Raw genomic sequence first — 21,366 nt, forward strand, 5'->3', positions numbered from 1 at the left:
TCCTTGCTTCCTTATAATAAGATCCCCAATTTGCTTAAACAAATTCGAGTTGATTTCACTATTTGGAACAAAAAATTTAATCATGACCATATTAAAGATCGACCAAATAGTTAAAACTATGATTATGAAGTTGGCTAATTGCTTACATGATTAGTAAATTCTGTCCTTATTAGTTGAAGGACCTTAAACAAATTTCTTAAACTGTGCCTCAATTTCTGCCTCAAAATGGGAAGAATAAAATTTACTGAAGATAGATATTGTGGTGATTAAAGGAGAAATACATAAAGCTTTTAATATGAGAACCCTATAAATAATAGTGACTTGTTATTCACGAAGTCTCTCCCAACATGTTTAAAAGGAAATATATGAATTTTATACACAAAACAAAAAGTTATGCAGTATTATCCTCGTAAGGTACTCTACGTGGTTAATTTTCCTGAAAACCAAAGAATTTAATCCCACCAAAATTAAAACAATAAAAAGAGTACTTTGGTTCCAAAATGTGCTGAAGACTGACATACTCTTTTAAACAGGGAATACTAGATATGAAAACTTTTCTTGATAACTAATTCATGATTATGAGCATCAATTTCCTGTATGACATACAGTGATACTAAATGAGACAAAGATTAAAGGATATTTGTCCTTCGTACTTTTTAATTTGTCAGCTGCCATATTGATGCTGTCAGTGTTTTATTGTTTACTCTTACTTCCAATTTCTTATCTTATTGATATTTTCCACATAGTTCTCAACCAATTCTGAATATTTTTATCGCTTCTTTTCTTAAGGTGGAGTATATGAAATTCCTGATAAAGTAAAAGTGTTTAGTGAAAAATATTTTTCTCATTCACTCTCCTTTTGAAATTTTTTTTAAAAATTTTTCTATTTTATTTATTTTATTTTTGGCTGTGTTGGGTCTTCATTGCTGTGCACGGGCTTTCTCTAGTTGCTGTGAGCGGGAGCTGCTATTTGTTGCGGTGTGCAGGCTTCTCATTGAGGTGGCTTCCCTTGTTGCGGAGCATGGGCTCTAGGCACGCGGGCTTCAGTAGTTGTGGTTCGTGTGCTCTAGAGCGCAGGCTCAGTAGTTGTGGCGCATGGGCTTAGTTGCTCCGCGGCATGTGGGATCTTTCTGGACCAGGGCTCGAACCCGTGTCCCCTGCATTGGCAGGCGGATTCTTAACCACTATGCCACTAGGGAAGCCCTGAAGCTGTGTTTTAAAAGTTCGGGGATGATAGAAATTTTCTCTCCAGATAAGTGAGATACTCCTTTTTTAAAAAACTATCAACATGCTTGATCCTAAACTTAACCTCAGGAGGAAGTTAAAACAATGTATACATGTTAAGTTTTACATCTTATTGGTCTGTCTTCTTCATTGGTGTATCTCTAAAAGTGTTTAGTAAAGTGTTTTGTATATAGTTTGGTATCAACAAATATATTAAACATTTGTTCAGCTGAATTTAAAAGGCCTCTGTACTGTAGGAAGAAACCATGACAGCAGATCGCAGCACTTTAGCCATAATGGCGATGCATGTAAACAAGAAATAAGATGGAAGATGACTTCTATTAGAAACATAACCTTTCAATTATTCAGTGCTTACAGAAGGGTAAGTTCTATAGACAAAGTTTAAATGCTTTGAAAACTAATTTTCCAAAGAAAAAAAAAACTTTAAAATTTCAATGAATTAAGAAAAAAAATCAACTTTTTTCAGGAAGCGTTTCAAAGGATACTCATTTTCCTTTGACCCTGGGATTTTCCAGGTAATATCAAATAGGTTTACAACAGGTATTAATTGAACCAAAAATAGTCATATTTCCTCTGTTTACAGACACTGTCGCATTGGAATGTTGGTAGGGCATTCTCATAACAGAACCGTGAGTTTGTTATTTGAAAAATTATATATGGGCATCACACGAGTAAAGCAAATTTCTCATTTAAATTTTTTTCTTGAACATTCTTCCTTCTTTTCAGTTTTTCTGAAGGATTTAAAAATCTAAAAGAATGTGCGTTTCATAGTTCCTCTAGAAAAATTTGCTACAATCCAGGAAATATAAATGTTAGGGATCAGTTTGAAAGAATAATGTAAAATTTTAAAAAAAGATTTCCTAATAATGTTATATCTAAACTTCTAAACCATAAGCTAAGATGAGTTTAAGAGGTAACAGTCACAGGATGATTGGTACAAACAAAAAGTTGCAAAGGAAATTTGTGAAGGTTACTGACAAAAAGTAAAATCTCTCAAACTATGAAAGTCTTAGGATAATTTTAGCCATGTTCAAATTCTATAAGCTATAAGATGATTCACATAAAAAACGCAACAGTCTCCCAAAGCATTTCTAACTCTTCCTCCCTTCCACTGCCATCTCTCGTCTTCCTTCTGTTGTACAAAAACTTTGCATACTTTGGCACATTTTCTTTAGGTGTGTGTTTTCCATATTAATATTACCAGGCCATACTGTTCCACCCTGCACTAGAATGAGATATTAAACTGCTTCCTGTACACAGATACGTGGATTTCCCATAACCACCTCAAATATAGCATAAACAGACCATATATTGCTTTTATCACTAAAGCGCACGCTCTTTTTGTATATGCTAATATAGTCATAGGGAAACATGCCATCCACCTAGTTAACAATCTAGATAAATGACTTTCTTCTTGTCACTCACCACCCTCAACTACTACAGGATGCAGTCTGTTCAGACCTGTGAATCAACATCACTAGGTTCTAATTATGCCTGGAATTCACTGAAACAGGAAGAAACTATAAAAATCTTCTTTCTGTATGCTATTCAATCCCATTTTCTCAATCAACATAAATACATACAACTCTACCTCCACAGCAACTCCATGCTTTTTTAAAAAAAGCTTCATATTTAAATACATCATATTTTTGCAACAGTATAAAATGTAACAGTACACATTAAATAATAATTAAAAAATAATATCAGTTTTCATGTACCCATAACCTGGCTTCAGAAACAGAACATTTCCAGTTTCTTCAGTGACCATATAGGCTTTTTCCAGTCCTACATTTCTAAACCTCCTTTCTAGAGATATCTATTGCCCTAGATTTTGTGTTAAACATTCCTTTACTTTTCTTTATGGTTTAACCACGTGGGCATATATTCCTAAAAATACACTGTTTAGCATCTCATGCATGTGAACTTCATATAAATTGAATCACATTGTATATATTCTTTTGTGACTTATTTCCTTCACTCAAAATTATATTTTTGCAAATCATCTATCTTGATGTGTATTACTGTATTTTTAATGTTAGTGTTATACAGCTTTGTTTTACAAGCACACTAGTTTATTTATCCGTTTGACTATTACAGACATTTGAGCTGTTTTTAGATTTTTTGCTGTTACAAACAACTCTGCCGTGAACACCTGTATATGCACATTTCTTTATGCTCACAGGCAAGAGCTTGTCAAAGGTCTATATCTAGGAAAGGAATCATTGGGTCAAAAGGGATACACACACATATTCAAACCCTACTAGTCAATGCCAAAGAGTTTTCAAAATATTTTCAGAATAAACTCCTACTTGTCTATGAATAAGAATTCTCATGTTGGCTTTAATTTACAAATTCCAGATTACCAAGCAGATTGATCATATTTTTACTTTGTTATAGGCCATTTATGTTTTGTCTGTGAAATGTCTGTTTATGACTTTTGCTCATTTTCTATTGGATTCTATGTTTGGTTTTGTTTTTTTCTTTCCCCATTTATAGTAACCCTTTATTAGTTGTATGTCTTGTATATATTTGTGGCTTATGTGGGGTTTTATCCTGACATTTTTCTCTTACTTATTTTTTTTTTATTTTTTTTATTTTTAAATTTATTTATTTAATTAATTTATTTATTTATTTTTGGCTGTGCTGGGTCTTCGGTTCGTGCGAGGGCTTTCTCTAGTTGCGGCAAGCGGGGGCCACTCTTCATCGCGGTGCGCGGGCCTTTCACTATCGCGGCCCCTCCCGTTGCGGGGCACAGGCTCCAGACGCGCAGGCTCAGCAGCTGTGGCTCACGGGCCCAGCCGCTCCGTGGCATGTGGGATCTTCCCAGACCAGGGCTCGAACCCGTGTCTCCTGCATTAGCAGGCAGATTCTCAACCACTGCGCCACCAGGGAAGCCCCTCTCTTACTTATTTTTATGTGAAATTAATTCTTCAGAATAAGAAGAAACTTGATCTAGATACCTTTCTAACTTCTCACAGTAAATGCTTCTGTTATTTTTGTGTAGTGTTTTAGAATGTGATAATTAGCTTTTTTGAGATTTTTGGACTCTGTTCCCATCTCCCACTTTTATCTGGACCTTCTCTATCTTCACTTCTATTGCTACATCCTGTTAAATTTGCTTCTACTCCCGGAAGTTTTCCCTCAGTGTGGGGTCCTGTCCTGGAAGGGAGCTGTGGGTGGAGAGTTTAATGAATTCAATCTTCAACAAGATTGCTCCACTCCCTTCAGATATGACCTTCAGCCCTTACTGTCCCTGGCTGGTCAAGTGGTCAAAACCTTCCCAGCTTCAGTTGCTATCTTCAGATAGGCCCTGTGTGTTTTCCAGTCAGTTTCTCTTGGCTATTTTGTGGTTCTTCTGTTCTCAGTGTTATCAGACGCCCCACTACTACCTTCTGTTTCTTCGTACGTAGATGCTGATATCATTCTGCTCCTTTGGGTCCTGACTGTTTGTCCTTCATTGCTTATACTTGGGGTTTGAGGTGATACCTTGTCATCTTTTTTCAACAACGATCACGGTTTTTTCCCATGGTTTTGCGATCTAGTTGCTTTGTCTATTTTTGTGGGTATTTGGAAAGATTCACCTATGCCCCTACCATATCTTCCTAGAATTCCGTTTTTACATTCAATATCTTATATCAGAAACTGTATATAACAATTAGCTATTTGTTATGACATGAAAACACAGGGCATCTAAAATGTGTGTGTGTTTTTTTAACCTCCAAGGAACTCTAGTTCAGCATCTAGAACACAGATCATAAACACAGATAATATTAAGGATTGTCCCCTTGATCAAAGGTGCCAGCTAAGAAAACTATACTAATAATGAATGATTGCTGTGAAGCTCTCTTATGTTTGTTTGGAAAAAATCAACTCCTAGGAGAGAAATGTGGACAAGCAGACATGTAGACAACTTCACAGGGTCAGTATGTCAAGATGGTTAAGAGTGGAGACTGGAGCCAGACTGCTTTTAAGTTCAAGTCCAGCACTGCACGCATCAAGAAAGTTTGAATTCTCAGAATACCAATGAACTAACTTCCTGAGTTCTACCTAAAGTTACCTAACCTATCTATGCCTCAGTTGTTTCATCTGTAAAATGGACATAGTAATGATATGCTTATCTCTTACAGTTATGGTGAGATATAAATGAGTTAGTATATGTAAAATGCATAGAGCATTACCTAGCACATAATAAGTGCTATATAAGCGTTGACTAACGTTACTGGCTATTTTTTCCATTAGACTTTCTACATTCACTAAAAATAACTCTCATATCTTGAATATGAAATGAATAGAAGCATTGTGATTAGGAATATGTGGTTTCCCATGTACATCCTTTTAACCCAACTCAAGTAACCCTGCCCTTCCCAATGTCTTGCATGCTTCAGTCATCACAAAGTTTCCTAAAGGAGAATTGTGGGAGGATCAGGGGATTAAAGCAGCATTAAAGTATCCACCTCCCTTTTAAAAAATGTCATTCTCCAGAATTAAATTACTTTGCGTTTGGGCCATTTAAAGCAGGATTTTAGGTTATATTCTTGGCCCAACTATTTATCACTGTGACACCTGCAGATAACTTCAATTTCCACCCAATTAAAATATGTAACTTTTCCCCCAGTTTTCCAGGGTGTTCCGTTTTTTGCTTTACACATGGAGAATTTTTCAAAGAGATTCATTATAAGTAAGAGGCCTTCCTCTGACTAATTCCTAATTACTGGCAGATTCACATCCCCAAGTGTTTAAAGTAATTTTTAGAAGAGAAGAAAGAGATAAGCCTTTCCATGCTTCAAGAAATCTCCAATTCTCAGAATGCCGATTAACTAATTTTCTGAGTTCTACCTGAAGTACATGAAAAAAATGAAACTCCTTTCCCATTTACTTCATGACATTCCTTCTTGAATGAGAAAGAAATCCAAGATTAAACATCTTCATTCACTGCTTTGTCTTTTGAGCCTTTTTTGTCCCTTTAATCACTAAAACATACTTTAAAAAATTGGGAACAGACAGTTAACTTTGTGATTCAATTTTTTTCATGAATTGTAACACAGACTTTTCTATGCCCCTTTTCCTTAAAGAAAACATCAAATTGAAGTTCCCCTGGGATATCTTCCTATCTTTTAACTTTAGGCTGACAAATCGGGCTGCATCTTACTGATGTTGACAATGGTACACTACATACGCTGGTGAGCAATGAGGAAGTACAGCACATCCTGGGTGTCCTCCCCATAAACCCCCAGCCACCCTTGAGCTGAGACCAGTGACACTGCCTGCTGACCACGTCTAGTCACGCTCCATCCAGGGGACAGAACTCTGAGTCATTCTTTAAATTTCAGTGTCCTGTACTCTACCATGGGAAAGAGAACATGTATAAGGCCAAGCAGGTAAACACCATCAGAGGAAGTTTTCAAATAGGATTTGTGTTATTTTTACTTAGTTTTTTTTTCTTCTTCTTCTTCTACTTTAGACACTGAGTATGAATGACTCAACACAAAGCGTGCAGACCACTAATGCGTTCTTACATGGACTCATTTGTGGGACTATTCAAGACTTCCTCTGAAAGGCCAACAGGGAACAAAACTGGAGAACAGACGTGAGAATCAGGTTTCCAGTGAGGCAGGAAACAAGTAGGAAGGACAAAGAACAGTATCTTAAAAATTTCTCATTAGTTCTGCAGAGACTAGCCAGCTCTCATCAAACCAATTTCCTCTTCCTCCTGGGCACAAAGATGAACGTTGGTTCCTGGCCTCGCTGTCAGTGAGATGGGGCTGCAGCAGTTCTGGATAAGGAAATGTGGGTAGAAGTCATAACCCCCACTTCCAGACCTGGTACATATGAACTATTCTTACACCATCGTTCTTCCTCTCTTTTGTCATCTGTCTGTTGAAATCAACACCCAGGGTGACGTCGGCAGTCTGGTTGGATAATAGCAGAGTTACCTACCATCCATCTTAGTCCCCAACTGATGATCAGAAACACCAGGAGGGGTTTTATGTGAAGGAAGAATTAACTTCTTTGTGTTAAGTTACTGAGATTTTGAGATTTCTCTGTTACAGAAGTTAGTTGCCTAATACCGCTAGAGTCCTGGAAAATACAAAATGCTCCTGACTATAGGTATACTGGTAAAATACACTACTATAAGCAGAACTCAGTTTTTTAAAAAATGACTTTCAAAAACCTCTTATCTAAGAATGTATATACATACACACGTACATACATATGTACACATATTACTATTCATTTATTGAATAAATGAGCAACTATAAAAATATAAAAACACTAACATGTGAGTATACGTGGGCCGGTACTATGTCTATATTGTTCACCACTGAACACACAGTGCCTAGAATGTTGCTTGGCACATAGGAAGAATGCAACAAATATTTTTGAACACATACATACATACATACATAATTCAGCTCACGATCTCTCTTCTCTATTCTTTTCCCAGGATTCTTCACACCTCTCACAATTTCTACTCTCTCCTATATAAGATCATATCCTATGATTATTAGGTTGTTAATCATTAGATTAATAATTATTACTGATAAAAAATGTAATTGTGATGATGATGATAATTTACTGAACACATATTGTGACAGGCTTTGTGCTAAGTACAATTTTGTGGGTTATTTTCTTCATTCCTAACAATTTCATGAAGATTTTGCAATTTTATCCTTATTACAGAAAGGAATTTGGATACGTTAAGCTCCCAAGGAGTTGGCAGATAGCAAATGGTAGAAAGAGACTTAATTTAGACACTCCAACTCCAGTGGCAACTCAACTGCTTCCTACCCTAATTAACAATAACCTGTCTCCCTAGTTCTAGACCTTTAGAAATTCAGAGAAGGTGGCCACCAGGAATGAACTGGTGGGTATCAGGATATCAAAGCAGAGCTGTTAAGTCTGATCAAAAGCTCTTTTGTACTTTTTAAGGTCTTGTTCCCATTCAAACAAGCTTTTCATGACTGAAGTCAGGAAAGGTTACTTGTACAGAAGAACGATTTCTGAGACCAGTCCTCTCAGATGCATAAGGACAAAGAAGAGGTAAAAACCTGGACTCACATGGAAAATATAGATAAAGTTAATTGGGAAGCTTTTCCTTTTATTATAGAGCCTAGGTTTTGAAGTCAGATGTATCTGAGTCCTAATGCAAGTCTAGTCTTTGCTTAGCTTTAATACAGTTGGGGCCAAGTGGGATCAGTTTCCTTATCTGTAAAACAGGTATAAAAATACTTACCTCATAAGGGTTGGTGGTGGGGAGGGGGTTAAATGAATTAATGTCCTTAAAGCACTTAAAAACAGTGAAGTAGGTAACAAATTTTCAACGTGTCAACTACAGTTATTAATAGAAGTAGTGTTAATAGAATATCCTATTTCCTCCTTTGGGGCTCATCCTCAGATTGAACTAAATATTCCAAATTGCCAAAATGCTTTTGAGAGTTTTATAATCACAACTCTTTTTTGGAATGTAATAGAAAACAGAAGGAAAACAGGGGTTAACATAAAAAAAATCTGATGCCATCAAAAGAGAATAAATAGACTGAAATTTTCAAATCTAAAATGATTTTTCTCTCAAGTTAGATCGGAGGTGTATAATTGAAGAATGCTAGAAAATCTGTGTTCCTCAAAGCAGTTACAGGCAGCTTTGACAAGCCAAAAAAAAAAATCAAGCAGCTCAGCAAAACTCCTCCTGTCTCCTTCCCACGTCCTTCACTACAAAATCTGTTATTTAAGAAGCATGTGAAAATCACTCTGAAAAACACAGGGCACATGTGTTTCTCTGAACTAACAACAGAAAAAGTTAATGGGTTATAATGAAAAGACTTTATAGAAATTTTGGACATTTTACTGTTCATGAATAATTAGAAGAGAAGGCTGAAGTACCCCCAAATAACCTTAGATTTCTCACATTTTCTAATGACTTTATTAACTAACCTATACCCCCTTCCTACAGCTACTGCATTGTAGTAGACCACCTCTCTTTACACAATTCTGTTAGAGACTGGGGCCCAGGGCCACTCACCCACTGTTGATGTCATCAGCCCTGAGACTTTTCCCAAGGATATCACCATCACTCATATATCCACCAACATCGACTTCAGAAGACATGTCCAGGTCACTGCTTGCTTTCTCACTCATGTCAATCTGTGACATGTTTCCCAGCCGAGAGACAGCAGCTCGACGGAGAGGCGTAGTGTACATGAACCTTGAGGGGTCTGTGTGGATGAAACGACTGGTACTGCTGCGAGGGTAGCCAGCACCCAGGGAGGGAGCATCTCCAGCCTGAAGTCTAGGACATGCCTGGCCCAACCTCCAGGTCATGGGAGTGGGTCGACCTGTCAAGTTGGGTATGGTCCTGCCATTCACTTCTGTCGTCACAGTGCTGTCAAATGTTGTCTCCAGGGTGCTGTCAAATAAAATAGAGAAATCACTATATTCTGGTTCACCTGGGGCCATGGACCCAGAATGCATGAAGACAGGAACACCTACAGTTGAGAGTCATTTCTTAGAAGTATGTCCATTTTCATGAAAGTCAAATTATACATTCATTTTGAGATTCTAAACACCTCTGCAGGTATCAAAATGTAGGAAGGGGCATTCATCACAGATTGTTTGCTTTCAAAGGAAACGCCATCATTACATTTTAGAGAAAACAAAATATTGTTTCACATTCTCAACCAACCCTTAATTTAACCCATTGTAGCCTTCCCAGAACTTTTCTGGAAGTTAACTACAATTATGTTTGAAAGACTCTCTACCACCTCTCCTCAGATGCATTTTAATTACAACTTCCACCATTGTTATTTGAGGCAGGCGTGAAAATCCACTGAGCAGTGATGGTGGTAGTTTTAGTAGCTAATTCAGTTTAAATGGGAAATTATATTGAAGAAGAGATGGATAGGAGAAAAACATCACTGGGTAGGGCTGAGAAGTCACCAGTTGACTGTCATATAAAATTTAAGTGGGGCTTCCCTGGTGGTGCAGTGGTTGAGAATCTGCCTGCCAATGCAGGGCACACGGGTTCGAGCCCTGGTCTGGGAAGATCCCACATGCCGCGGAGCAACTAGGCCTGTGCGCCACAACTACTGAGCCTGCGCATCTGGAGCCTGTCCTCTGCAACAAGAGAGGCCGCGATAATGAGAGGCCCGCGCACCGCGATGAAGAGTGGCCCCCACTTGCCGCAACTAGAGAAAGCCCTCACACAGAAAAGAAGACCCAACACAGCCATAAATAAATAAATAAATAAAAATTAAAAAAAAAAATTTAAGTGAGAAAATAGTAAAGGAAAACTAAAATTCCGTGTTTATCATTATAAGAAGTTAAATGCTTAATTGTAATTTTTTCTTTATTGGCCCCAAAATAGGCAGAATTGAAGAAGACCTGTGACTTATCTGGGTCCCACGAAGACTGGACATAGTCTCTTCTAAATTCTGCCTCAAATCTGCTATGTTTTTAACTGTTCTCATTCTTCTTGTTTCAGGGTCTTCACCTAGAAAAGTAACATAATAATAAATTTGTTATTCATGCCATTTTACTGTCCTGTGAATAATTTGAATAATTATTTATAGATATAGATATGAGTTCCTTTTCACAAAGGTAAAATAATAGGTAGAAAATTCCAAATGACTATTATTATCTGAAATTATAATTTTTTTCTACAAATAAAAATGTGAATAGAAACAAATATAATGTTACAAGTAATAATTTGAAGTGGCGATAATACAACAGTATTCCGTAGGTCTATGACCTTAATCATTGCAAAATGAGAGAGTCATTTGGAAATATACTGTACAGTGCTCCACGCTTCTAAGCTTAATTTAAAAATCTGAAACTATTTGGATCCTAATTACTTTCATAATCACCTATTTCAAAGTGTGCTCAGAATAGCTGAGATAAACTTGACTTATGTAGCAAGTATACATTTATACTCTGGGGAATCAGACAGAGGCCTTTTCTCATAGAAGCAATATCTTTTTAAGTCTTTTATTTTATTAGACTCAAGAACCAAGATCCAAGAATTGGATAGCTTTATTTTTAATTATTTCTCCACTTTCTACAGGGAACCAAAATATCCACATGTGACACCAGAGTGCCGGTAAAGTCTTAGGCATCTAATCCAGTAATACGTCTACACATAAAATAAACAGCTCTGCCAGGGTGACAACTGTTGGCCTTGTTCAACCTCTATCTGTCATTTGGGGGCAGAGGTGCCATTAAACCATTTTGTTCACGGCCATGTAATAATTCCCAGGCCAGTGGCCATTGAAATTGGTGAATCTGGATAATAAGGACAATATGCAAAGGAAGGAGAGGAAACATAGTCTTAATTCTGTTCAATTTGGACTCAGGAGGATGTCCAGTGATGAGGAATTTTAAATAAAAAGAAAGAAGGAATAAAACAAGGGAAGGAAGGAAGGGGAATGAATGGATTAAGGGGCGAGAAGGTATAGGAAAGAAAGAAAGGAAGAGGATGGCAAAGGAGGGGATGGTAGGGAAGGGAAAGGAATGCAGAAGGGATGGAAGGAAAAGAAAAAAAGAAGGAAAAGTGAAGGTAGAAAATGGCATGTATTCAATTCCAGTATGAAAACTGTCACATAGACAAGTCAAGATGCATATCTACCATCGGTTTTAAGAATACAGGTAGATATTCAACCTGTTCATTTTTCTTCCACAGTATTCATGCCAGGTTAAAAAAAACACACACAACAAATGCACACATTTAACATCTATAATAGAATCTTAGAGTTGGTGGGGACTTCAGAGATTGTCTTGGCTCACCTCTCAGCCAATGAGGGAAAACTCTTTGTGTCACTAGCGAGGTGGCCATGGGTCTCTGCCTAAAACCTCCAAGATCGGAAAGGCTTCCTCCTCTCCAGTAAGAGGTGACTCTTTCCAATATTAGGCCAGTTAGGTCTCATTATAAAAACAATTTTGAGGACGAGTAATGATTTGCCCCCATTTAACTTCCACCCAGGGGTCTCAATGTCTCTGAAACCAAATGAATAATTTTATATCACTTTACCATGGCAGCCACTCAGAAAGACAAATGCTAATTTCTTCTTCAGCCAAACATTACTACACTGTTCATTATCCTTCATCCTGAATGGTTGCCAAAACAACCACCACTCTGCTGCCAGTCTGCAAATCTCTTCCTTTTAATTTACCAATTATTTGAATGATTGAAATATGCTTAATAACTGTATTATTATTTCAGATTTAGAAAGTACTGAAAAACTTCCTTAACTTCCCTGTGTGTACACACACACACACACACACACACACGGAATATTACTCAGCCATAAAAAAGAATGAAATAATGCCATCTGTAGCAACATGGATGGACCTAGAGATTATCATACTAAGTGAAGTAGGTCAGACAGAGAAAGACAAATATCATATGCTATCACTTATAGGTGGAATCTAAAAAAATGATACAAATGAACTTATTTACATAACAGAAACAGACTCACAGACAGAGAAAACAAACTTATGGTCACCAAAGGGGAAAGGTGGCAGAGGAGGGAGTAATATAAACACATTACTATATATAAAATAGATAAACAAGGACTTACTGTATAGCACAGGGAACTATACTCAATATTTACTAATAACCTATAATGGGAAAATGATCTGGAAAGAATATATATGTGTGTGTGTGTGTGTGTATAACTGAATCACTTTGCTGTACACCTGAAATTAACACAACATTGTAAATCAACTATACTTCAATAAAAAAAAAATTAAAAAAAAGAAATAAGAGTATGTTGTACCCTCACGCACATGGCATAAACTTTTCTAACCCTAATTCAAGTCATACAATTTATAACCTCATAGATTAACATTATTTTAAAATTCAGAACTGTTAATAACCCTTAAGACTCTAATTATATTTTCTCTGGAAATTCTTCCCATCCTTCTCCTCATAAATATAACAGAGCGTATTTGAGAAATGGCTAGAAAGAAGTCTACCTCTTATTTCCAAACAATCTGGCAGTATGCTGAAAGAAAAAGAAGGCTTTGTAAGGAAAATCTTGAAGGGCAGAAAAAAATATCATTACAGTCAAAGGAAAGGCAGGGGTGAAGAAGAGATTTTACTTAAAAAGGGCAAAAGTAACAGTGAAGGATGAGACCAAACTGGAGACACATTAAAGCTAATATTCAGTAGTTTATCTAAGATTTCACACAGTAGAGAAGCCTAAGATTCTAAGTGATGGTAAGAGAAAAGTCTTAAAGGAGAAAGTGCTGAGATGACTTTTATTGGAGGGAGTAAGGAAGGCAAGTCATTGCCCTTACACAAGTGTCAAAAATACACCATTACAAGTTCCCTATCTCCCATCTCCTAGCCCCTTCCCTTGGGGAGAACTTTGACTTGTAATCAAGCTGCACCTCAACTACTTCCTAATTGCATAATATTAGTAACACTGATATTTGAATTACTTTCAATATCTTTTTTACGTAAACTTTAAGAACAGACATTCCATTTCACTCAGTATTTTTTAACACCTTCTTTATCTCCTTTTAAATTTCCTTCTTCCAATCCAACAGGCATCTTAGATCCTTGGATTCTTCCAGTTGAATCCATTGTTTATACAGCTTCCCTCATATTTCAGAACCATTACCTCTCTCTCTCTCCATTGCTTTTTCTCCTCATGACATCTACTCATGACACTGCACCACTCATGACAATCAGACAAATGGACCTTTTCCTCCCAACACTTACTGAGCAAAACATAATTGCTGCCTCATTCATGTCAGGAAAGATAATAACCAAATCAAAATTTCTTGCAGCAAATGTTCTCAATGACCCATGAAAGGCAAGATAAAGTTAAATGCACTTACAACCCCCCTAAGTATTGCACAAGCCTGAAATATCCTGTAAATTTGTATCCAAATGATGTCTAGAGAAATGGGGGCAGGGAGGGAATCACAACTGTGAAAAAGCCAAATGTAAAAGCGCAAATACCATTAAATATTTAGGAACAAATAAAAGTTAGCAGAAAAATGCACATGAGAAATTTAGTCACAAAAATGTATCCCCTTTCACTTTTATAATCTCAAAGCCAGCTATTATTCCTGAAAGAAGCCTCCTGTCAGACAAAATAGTAAGGGCTTACACACATTTTCCAGAATGGCATATTCTGCAATTTGCTTTGAGTTTTTAACATTAGTGCAAACTACTTTCTCTTTGCTTGTAACATCTCTTCTATTAGGACAGAGTAACAGGGTCAGTTCGGTGCTTTTGCGTTTTTACTTAATAGCAGACGGACCATTTAATCTGTGTGGTCCTGCCCTTACTTTTCAAGCTTTAATTACACACATTGTAATGAACACTGCCAGCCTTTGTCATCTTTTAGGAGGAAATCAAATTACATATGAATGAACCTGATTCACAGAGAATTATGTCCTCTATACCAGCTATATTACAAATGTTATTTTTTAGAGTACAGTTGCCTGATTTATTTGGAGAAATCACCCTAATTTTGTGGATGACCCCAAAGGTGAGCTGGATAGAAAATTTTTCAACTCATCAGGTTAAACCAGACACTTTGGGGGAAAAATAGCAAAATATGGCTAACAGCTTTACCACTACCTTTTAAATATTCTCCTCTATAGTTATAGCACAGACCCTAGTGTGTCTGATTTATTTAGGATATCCAAGAATAAAGAGTTGAACTCGGGGAACTCTGCCTAAAAACTAACTTGGAAGAAGCCATTTTGAGTCAGAAGCAGAACCTAGTCAAGCACGTAGCAGAAATCCTGCAATTCTTGTGTGCTGTGGGCTTGGATATATTTACCAACTTAACATGCATCATTATTTAGGGAATTGCATTGCAATGCTTCATTATCCTGATATGATTATTCATATCAGAGCTATTTGAATAAACTCTTCCTCTGACTTTCTCATTTGCATCTTTGAATACTGGCATATGCTGGGGGAGAAAAAAGCCTTAAGGAGAATAATCCCATAAATAAATTAGCAGATGCTCAGTTTAAAAACCATGGAATACACAGACACCTACTGAGAGATGACCCTCTGACAGTAATGCTCCAAGTTATTTATGTACAAAAAGGCATATGTCATATACACACCCAGCCACAGCATGCTATAATTTAACAGAACAACCAACACATGCTTTCAGGGGACTTTACTTTGGTCATATCTTTGAAAATACTTACATAAGAGGTACTTAGAACAAGATAAATGCTACCATTTTCAAGGCAAAAGACAAATATTATTTGATTCTACCGTTTCAGAGGATCAAGAAACGAAAAAAGATTCTTAAGGATTAAGACTCCCCCTCTTGCCTTTGTACTGCATGCAGGGTTTTTTTTTTTTGTTTTGTTTTTTATGAGAAGCAGTTCATCATGGAAATCACACAATGGTGAAGAAGTAAATCTTCAGTGTCTGAGCACTTGGTGTATTCAGATTCAGAAATCACTATTCCCGCAACTGTGGAAACATTACTCTTTTAAAGCTAAACTAACAAGAAAAATTGAGCGATATTCACCTCTGCTGTCTCTCTAAGCTTTCTTCTTCTAAAGCTGGTTCACTAAGATTCCAGAAAATCTCATAAAACCTCTTGTAACAGGAGAGTCTACATAGAGAATAAAAACAAACCTATATTTGGCTTCAGTTGTATGAATCAGAAACAAAGGGATCACTGGTCTGGTTTAATTCTTTCGAATTTAATGAGTCCTATATGAAGTCCTTTGTGGAAATACACACTGACATAAAAGAGGATGTGGTCAATGGTTTAATGCTTATGACTTTTTGAAGAAGGCACCATATGATATAAATATGCTACAGTAGAGCGCTGAACTTAGATATAACAATTAAAACGTATACAGTTTAGCTATTCAGGCAGGTGGCAAAACTGAAGAATTACTTCAGACATTGTCCTATCTAATTAATTAAAGATTATTATCAGAAGTTACTCCTAAGAATCATGTCATCAAACAGGCCTACTTTGTAAAGTATCAGAACAGTTCACACTCATCTACATAGTAATTTAAATAGTTATAATGTACACACTCAGAAGTATTTTTTGCCAAACACTTCAAAAAAAAGTGAGTAAAGCTGTTAGAAGAGGCCTCTGCATTTCCAGCATAACTAGAAAGTATGGTACTTGTCACCGAGGTACAAACAAGGCCATCTATTCAGACACCACTGAGGCAGCAGAAGAAACTTGACTATACCAAAAATTTACCCACGAGGTCCTTCATTCTTCATTCCAAATCTGTGGTGAGGTCACCTTGAGGGAAGTTGAATAAACAGGCCCCATTAATGACTAAGTAAAAAACAAATTTGGAGTTTTAAAATGTTAACACTTATTTATGGATGTCTAGAGTGTACTAGACTCCAGGCCAATAATGCCCAGGGCGGGTGGTTGGTATTTACTTTCTCCATATACACTTTACAACGAGTTCTCACAGTTCAGCTTTCTGAAGACAATCATTTCAAGAGACAAGGAATTTAAAATTGTTTTGAGTAACTACGGTTTCGAAAACATCAGTCAGAAGAACAGAAGCTATTTGGCTTAGGCAAAGAGGCAGCTTCTGAAAATTCCATCCTCCTTTTTAGGAGCAGACCCGACTTACCTAACAAGTCAGTGTAAAGGGCCTGTTCCAGGTCGCCCAGCATTGTCAGGATCACATCCTCGTCCAGAAGAGCTGTGCCTTCCCGCAGGCAGCTTTCTCCCTCCTCTTCGGCCCAGCCCCTGCCGGTGCTGCCAGGCCTGGGGGACACATTTTCATCTTCGGACCGGCTGTCTTCATCACTCTCACCTTCCAAGAATTTTCTGGAAGACCACTCTTCTAAGCTCTCCGTGCCTGCACGGTTGGCGGGCAGCAGGTTCCAGGCCCCCGGGCCACTGGTGTGGTACAGGGACTGCACGGACCTTGACAAGAATCTAGACAGCGAGCGCCTCTCTGCGTAGCTGGATTCCCTCTGGCTGGCCTTGGCGGCATTTCCAAACCAGTTGGAAATGCGCACAGTGGGTCGCCTCTCCCCCTCACTGGTGAGGGACAGATTGGTCAGAGACTTTTGCTTCTGAAGGCCAGCTCCCTTTGGCCTTACTTTGCTCTGAAACACAGAGAGTTCAGCCGGCCGCTGCATGACTCTCCTTACCGGCTTCTTCTCTTTCAATTGGACTTCATATATTGTCTTTTCTGCACTGAGATGCCAACTGGCCCTTTTGGTTTTAATTAACACTTGCACTTCAATAAAAGCTCAGGCAAGGCTCAAACATCCACGTTAGATCCTAGAGCTATAGTACAATCAATGAGTTGCCCACAATTCAGCTTGCCATGTCATGCCCCTCATCAGCAGTACTTACAAACATTTTGCTTGTATATATCGGAAGCAGAAAAGAGTTCATCAAAGACACTGCTCCAGCTGAAAAGTAGCACAGGAAGCCAACTACGTTTTCCAGTCTTTATCCAATCACGTGTCTCAGCAGGGCGATGGGTCCACATTTCCCTCTATCGCTTCTGTATTCCCAAACGCGAGGTAGTGAAGCACCAGCGATGTCTCTGGCTTTGCTTTTTTTCCCTGCCTCTCACCAGCCCTTCACGGATCTATCTGGGTCTGCAGCCCTTTACTCTAGAGGAACTGACAAGGTGCAGCAATGTAGAGCCTCCACATCAGAGCCCCGTAAGAGCAGATTAAGCACTGAAGCCAGCCCTGCACGCGCCTCTCGTGTTTTAGTATTCCACCTGCATTCTCAGATCTATGGCTCTTCCTTGCTGCAGTGGCTGTTGCTGGCTGCCATGGCAGCAAACATCCTGCTAAATTAAAACAGAGGCACAGAAGCGGCTGTCCAGCCTAGCATGCCACAGGTTTCAAAGCCAAGCCTGAATGAGATGCTACACGATTAACCCTATGCATGTTTAAATCACTCTCGGCTACCCCGCCTCAGATACGGAGAGACACACACACACACACACACACACACACACACACACACACTACATACACACTCACTCACATACATAACACACACTCCACGACACTGAGAATGACAGACTAATTCTCTAGAGCTGCAGGCAGCTGAAGCAGGCAGATCTGTCTTCTGAATGTTGGGATTTGTGCTGTAAAAGCACAAATCAAATTCAAGAGTGTAAAGGACCTAAAAAACGGAGCATGGCACTCTCCACCGGCAGACAGATAATGTTTTAAAGGGAAAGACTACACCTCCTCTTTTAAAGAACAAATCCAAGGGCTTTTTATTCTGAAGATATTTAGTACAATCCTAATCTGACAATAAAAATCAAGATTTATTCCTATACAAAAATAGCACCAAAAAACACCTCAAAAGGTTTTTTTTCTTTTTTCTTTTTGAGAAAGAATATTTTCACCAAAGCGTATAATTGAAAGTTGATGGCCAAGTGTGTTGAAGATAATGATGTGACAAAAACCATAAAATGTATATTATGTTTTCTGACATAGAGCATTTTTCTTAGTCTATTCCATAAACCTATTACTGTATAATCAGCTCTTTAATATTTTGATAAAAAGCAGAAAACTTAAAGGGTAAATTTCTTATATTTATCTTGTACTGGTTATAATTACCATCCTGAAATTTTGATTTTAGGAAAACTTTTAAAACACTTATCAGGTACAGTAGAGACCATGAACCACTGAGAGCTAATGAGAAGAGCATCGAGGAAAAGCTTTTCAGATTTTTCTGCCCATAAACATTCCTCACTAAAAGGGGGGCAGCATGGAGAAATAGATGGAAATATTTGTGTCATTCAAATTGATATAATTCCCTAGCATTTTCTGAGCTAATATCATCAAATTAATTCTGATTTTTCACCTCCTGTTGCTAACTTCAGCTAAGGGGGAATGCTCAGTCTCTTAACTATGTAAATTAGCATTATAATGTACACTGCCTATACCTTTACACATGGTAACAACTTACTTTGCAAAGTTAATTATTCCTTATGCTCAAGCTCAAGGGTGTATGTAAAAGGGAATTAGATGGAAAGAAGGGCAATCATTTGTGATAAAAATTTTTGCAATTAAACAAACCTGTGAATTATGAATACTGATTCTCAGTTCTTCATTCTTCAAAAATAAATTATGTTTATATAAAATGTGCTTAAATAAAACGAGGGTACAATGGCTGAATCACAGAAACTGACAATTATCCTTCTAAAAACATCATTTTATAAAGTGTTTTTCAAAAGATCAAAATGCTACCCCACTTTGGATTTTTTCTTCATTTGGAGTTACTGTGATCCAGTAAATCAGCAGATTAGAAGACTAGAGTAAATTTGTTAAGGTTATGAAACTTTCATGTGTTTGATATGTATTACACTAAAGGACACATGCAGCATCCTCTAAAGTCTTACAGATTCACAAAGAATGGAATTCTTATGCTTTAGGCATCAAAAGTTAAACTTGAGCATTATAAGTGAAAGCAATAATGATGCCCTCTCCTTATACAAGGATACTTGTGTACCAGTCAGCTTAGACCACTGGTTCTCAAACTTGAATGTTCAGAACCTCTCCGAGGGTTTAATACAACGTAGCCTGCTGGGCCCCAGCCCCACCTCTACTCATTCAGTCGGCCTGAAAGGAGCTTGAGACTCTGCATCTCTAACACATTCCCAGGTGATATAGATACTGCTAGCTCTCGAACCCCACTTTGAGAACTTCTAGGGTGAGACTAGAGACTAGTGGTTTTCAACTGGGTCCTCCCGAGGGGACATTCAGCAGTATCAGGAGATAGTTTTGGTTGTCACAAAGGGGGGGTGTGGTGCCTCTGACATCTGAGAGTAGAAGCCAATGATACTGCTATACACTCTAGAATGATAGGAACCCCACTCCCCAAACAAAGAATCATGCAAACTACATGTTGATAGCTACAAGGTTGAGAAATTCTGGCTTGGACTACATTATATTGTATTTACAAATGATTTAGAAATTTCAGCGGCTTACAGAAACAAAGATGCACTTTGCTCACATTAATGTCTACTCTATGTTGGCTGCAGCTCTGGTCCAGGTACCCTTTATACAAAGACCCATATTGAAAGAGCAACTTCAGTCTAGGATATGCTGATATCATGATAGAGGGAAAAAGGGACAAGAAATCTAAGCTTCTGCTCAAGAATGGCCCATGTCATTTTTCCACTCACATGTCATTGGTCAAATGAAATCACATGGTCCATTCTGATTCAGTGGGGCAAAATGTATAACACACCTGCAGGGGTGAATTTAGGAAGGGACTAAGTCCAGTGGACACAGCAGCGAGGGGCTGGCTATTTTGAAGATACAACCCGAACAGAGAAAAGCACCAAAAGGGCATTTTTGCTTGTTTCTTTGTTTAAAGATATTGTCAACTTGTAGTTATAGTAGTTTTTCCCCTGGGAACAACTACATGGGTCCTTAAGTTTACCTTGAACAACAGCAGGGAACCCAATTATTGCTCCTCTAGAGGCAGTTATCTCTGCTTGCTTTTGAGTGTACATTCATACATGGGTGTATTTATACTTACTTGTATTCAATCGTTTATTTATTTATTTATTTAAAATAGATTATTTATTTATTTTATTTTTGGCTGTGTTGGGTCTTTGTTGCTGCGCGCGGGCTTTCTCTAGTTGCGGTGAGCAGGGGCTACTCTTCGTTGTGGTGCGCGGGCTTCTCATTGCAGTGGCTTCTCTTGCTGTGGAGCACAGGCTCTAGGCGCGCGGGCTTCAGCACTTGTGGCTCGCGGGCTCCAGAGCGCAGGCTCAGAAATGTATGTTACACAAGGCGGAGGAGGAAGCCTCGGTGTACGAGACAAACACGCCCAATCAATACTGAAAATGTGAATCGCTCTAATTTAGCCAAGACCTCACATAAAGTAGAGCTACTATAATGTTCTGAAAAGGAATGCTTTTGAGCTCTTTAGTAAACATAATTACAAAGTAGCTATTTAAGTAAAAGATCTAAACTGATTTAAAATGACCTGAGCTTGATCATCTTAATCTTTATAAACATCCGAGAAAAAGGCAAAATAAGTGATCATTTACAAATGTCTTAAATACCAAATATTTCCCATTATTCAATACAAAGTCTGGGAAGTCAGAAAAAAACACATGTAACCATTAGTTTATCTCTCTGTTCAATTTAAATTC

General features: G+C 37.9%; 1 protein-coding gene across 16 annotated transcripts in view; it reads right to left on the reverse strand.

Moving 5' to 3' along the window:
- Window positions 1-21,366, reverse strand: part of NAV3 (neuron navigator 3) — a 1,137,481-nt gene that overhangs the window by 146,017 nt on the left and 970,098 nt on the right. For all 16 annotated transcript variants that reach the window (XM_057557682.1, XM_057557697.1, XM_057557687.1 and 13 more), the window contains 2 exons: window positions 10,624-10,732; window positions 9,266-9,649 (listed from right to left, as the gene is read on the reverse strand). In XM_057557682.1, the coding sequence (XP_057413665.1) occupies window positions 9,266-9,649; window positions 10,624-10,732 (493 nt within the window). The remainder of the gene's footprint in view (window positions 1-9,265; window positions 9,650-10,623; window positions 10,733-21,366) is intronic.

This window comes from Balaenoptera acutorostrata, chromosome 11, assembly GCF_949987535.1.
Source record: "Balaenoptera acutorostrata chromosome 11, mBalAcu1.1, whole genome shotgun sequence".
In the NCBI taxonomy this organism is placed as follows: Eukaryota; Metazoa; Chordata; class Mammalia; order Artiodactyla; family Balaenopteridae; genus Balaenoptera; species Balaenoptera acutorostrata.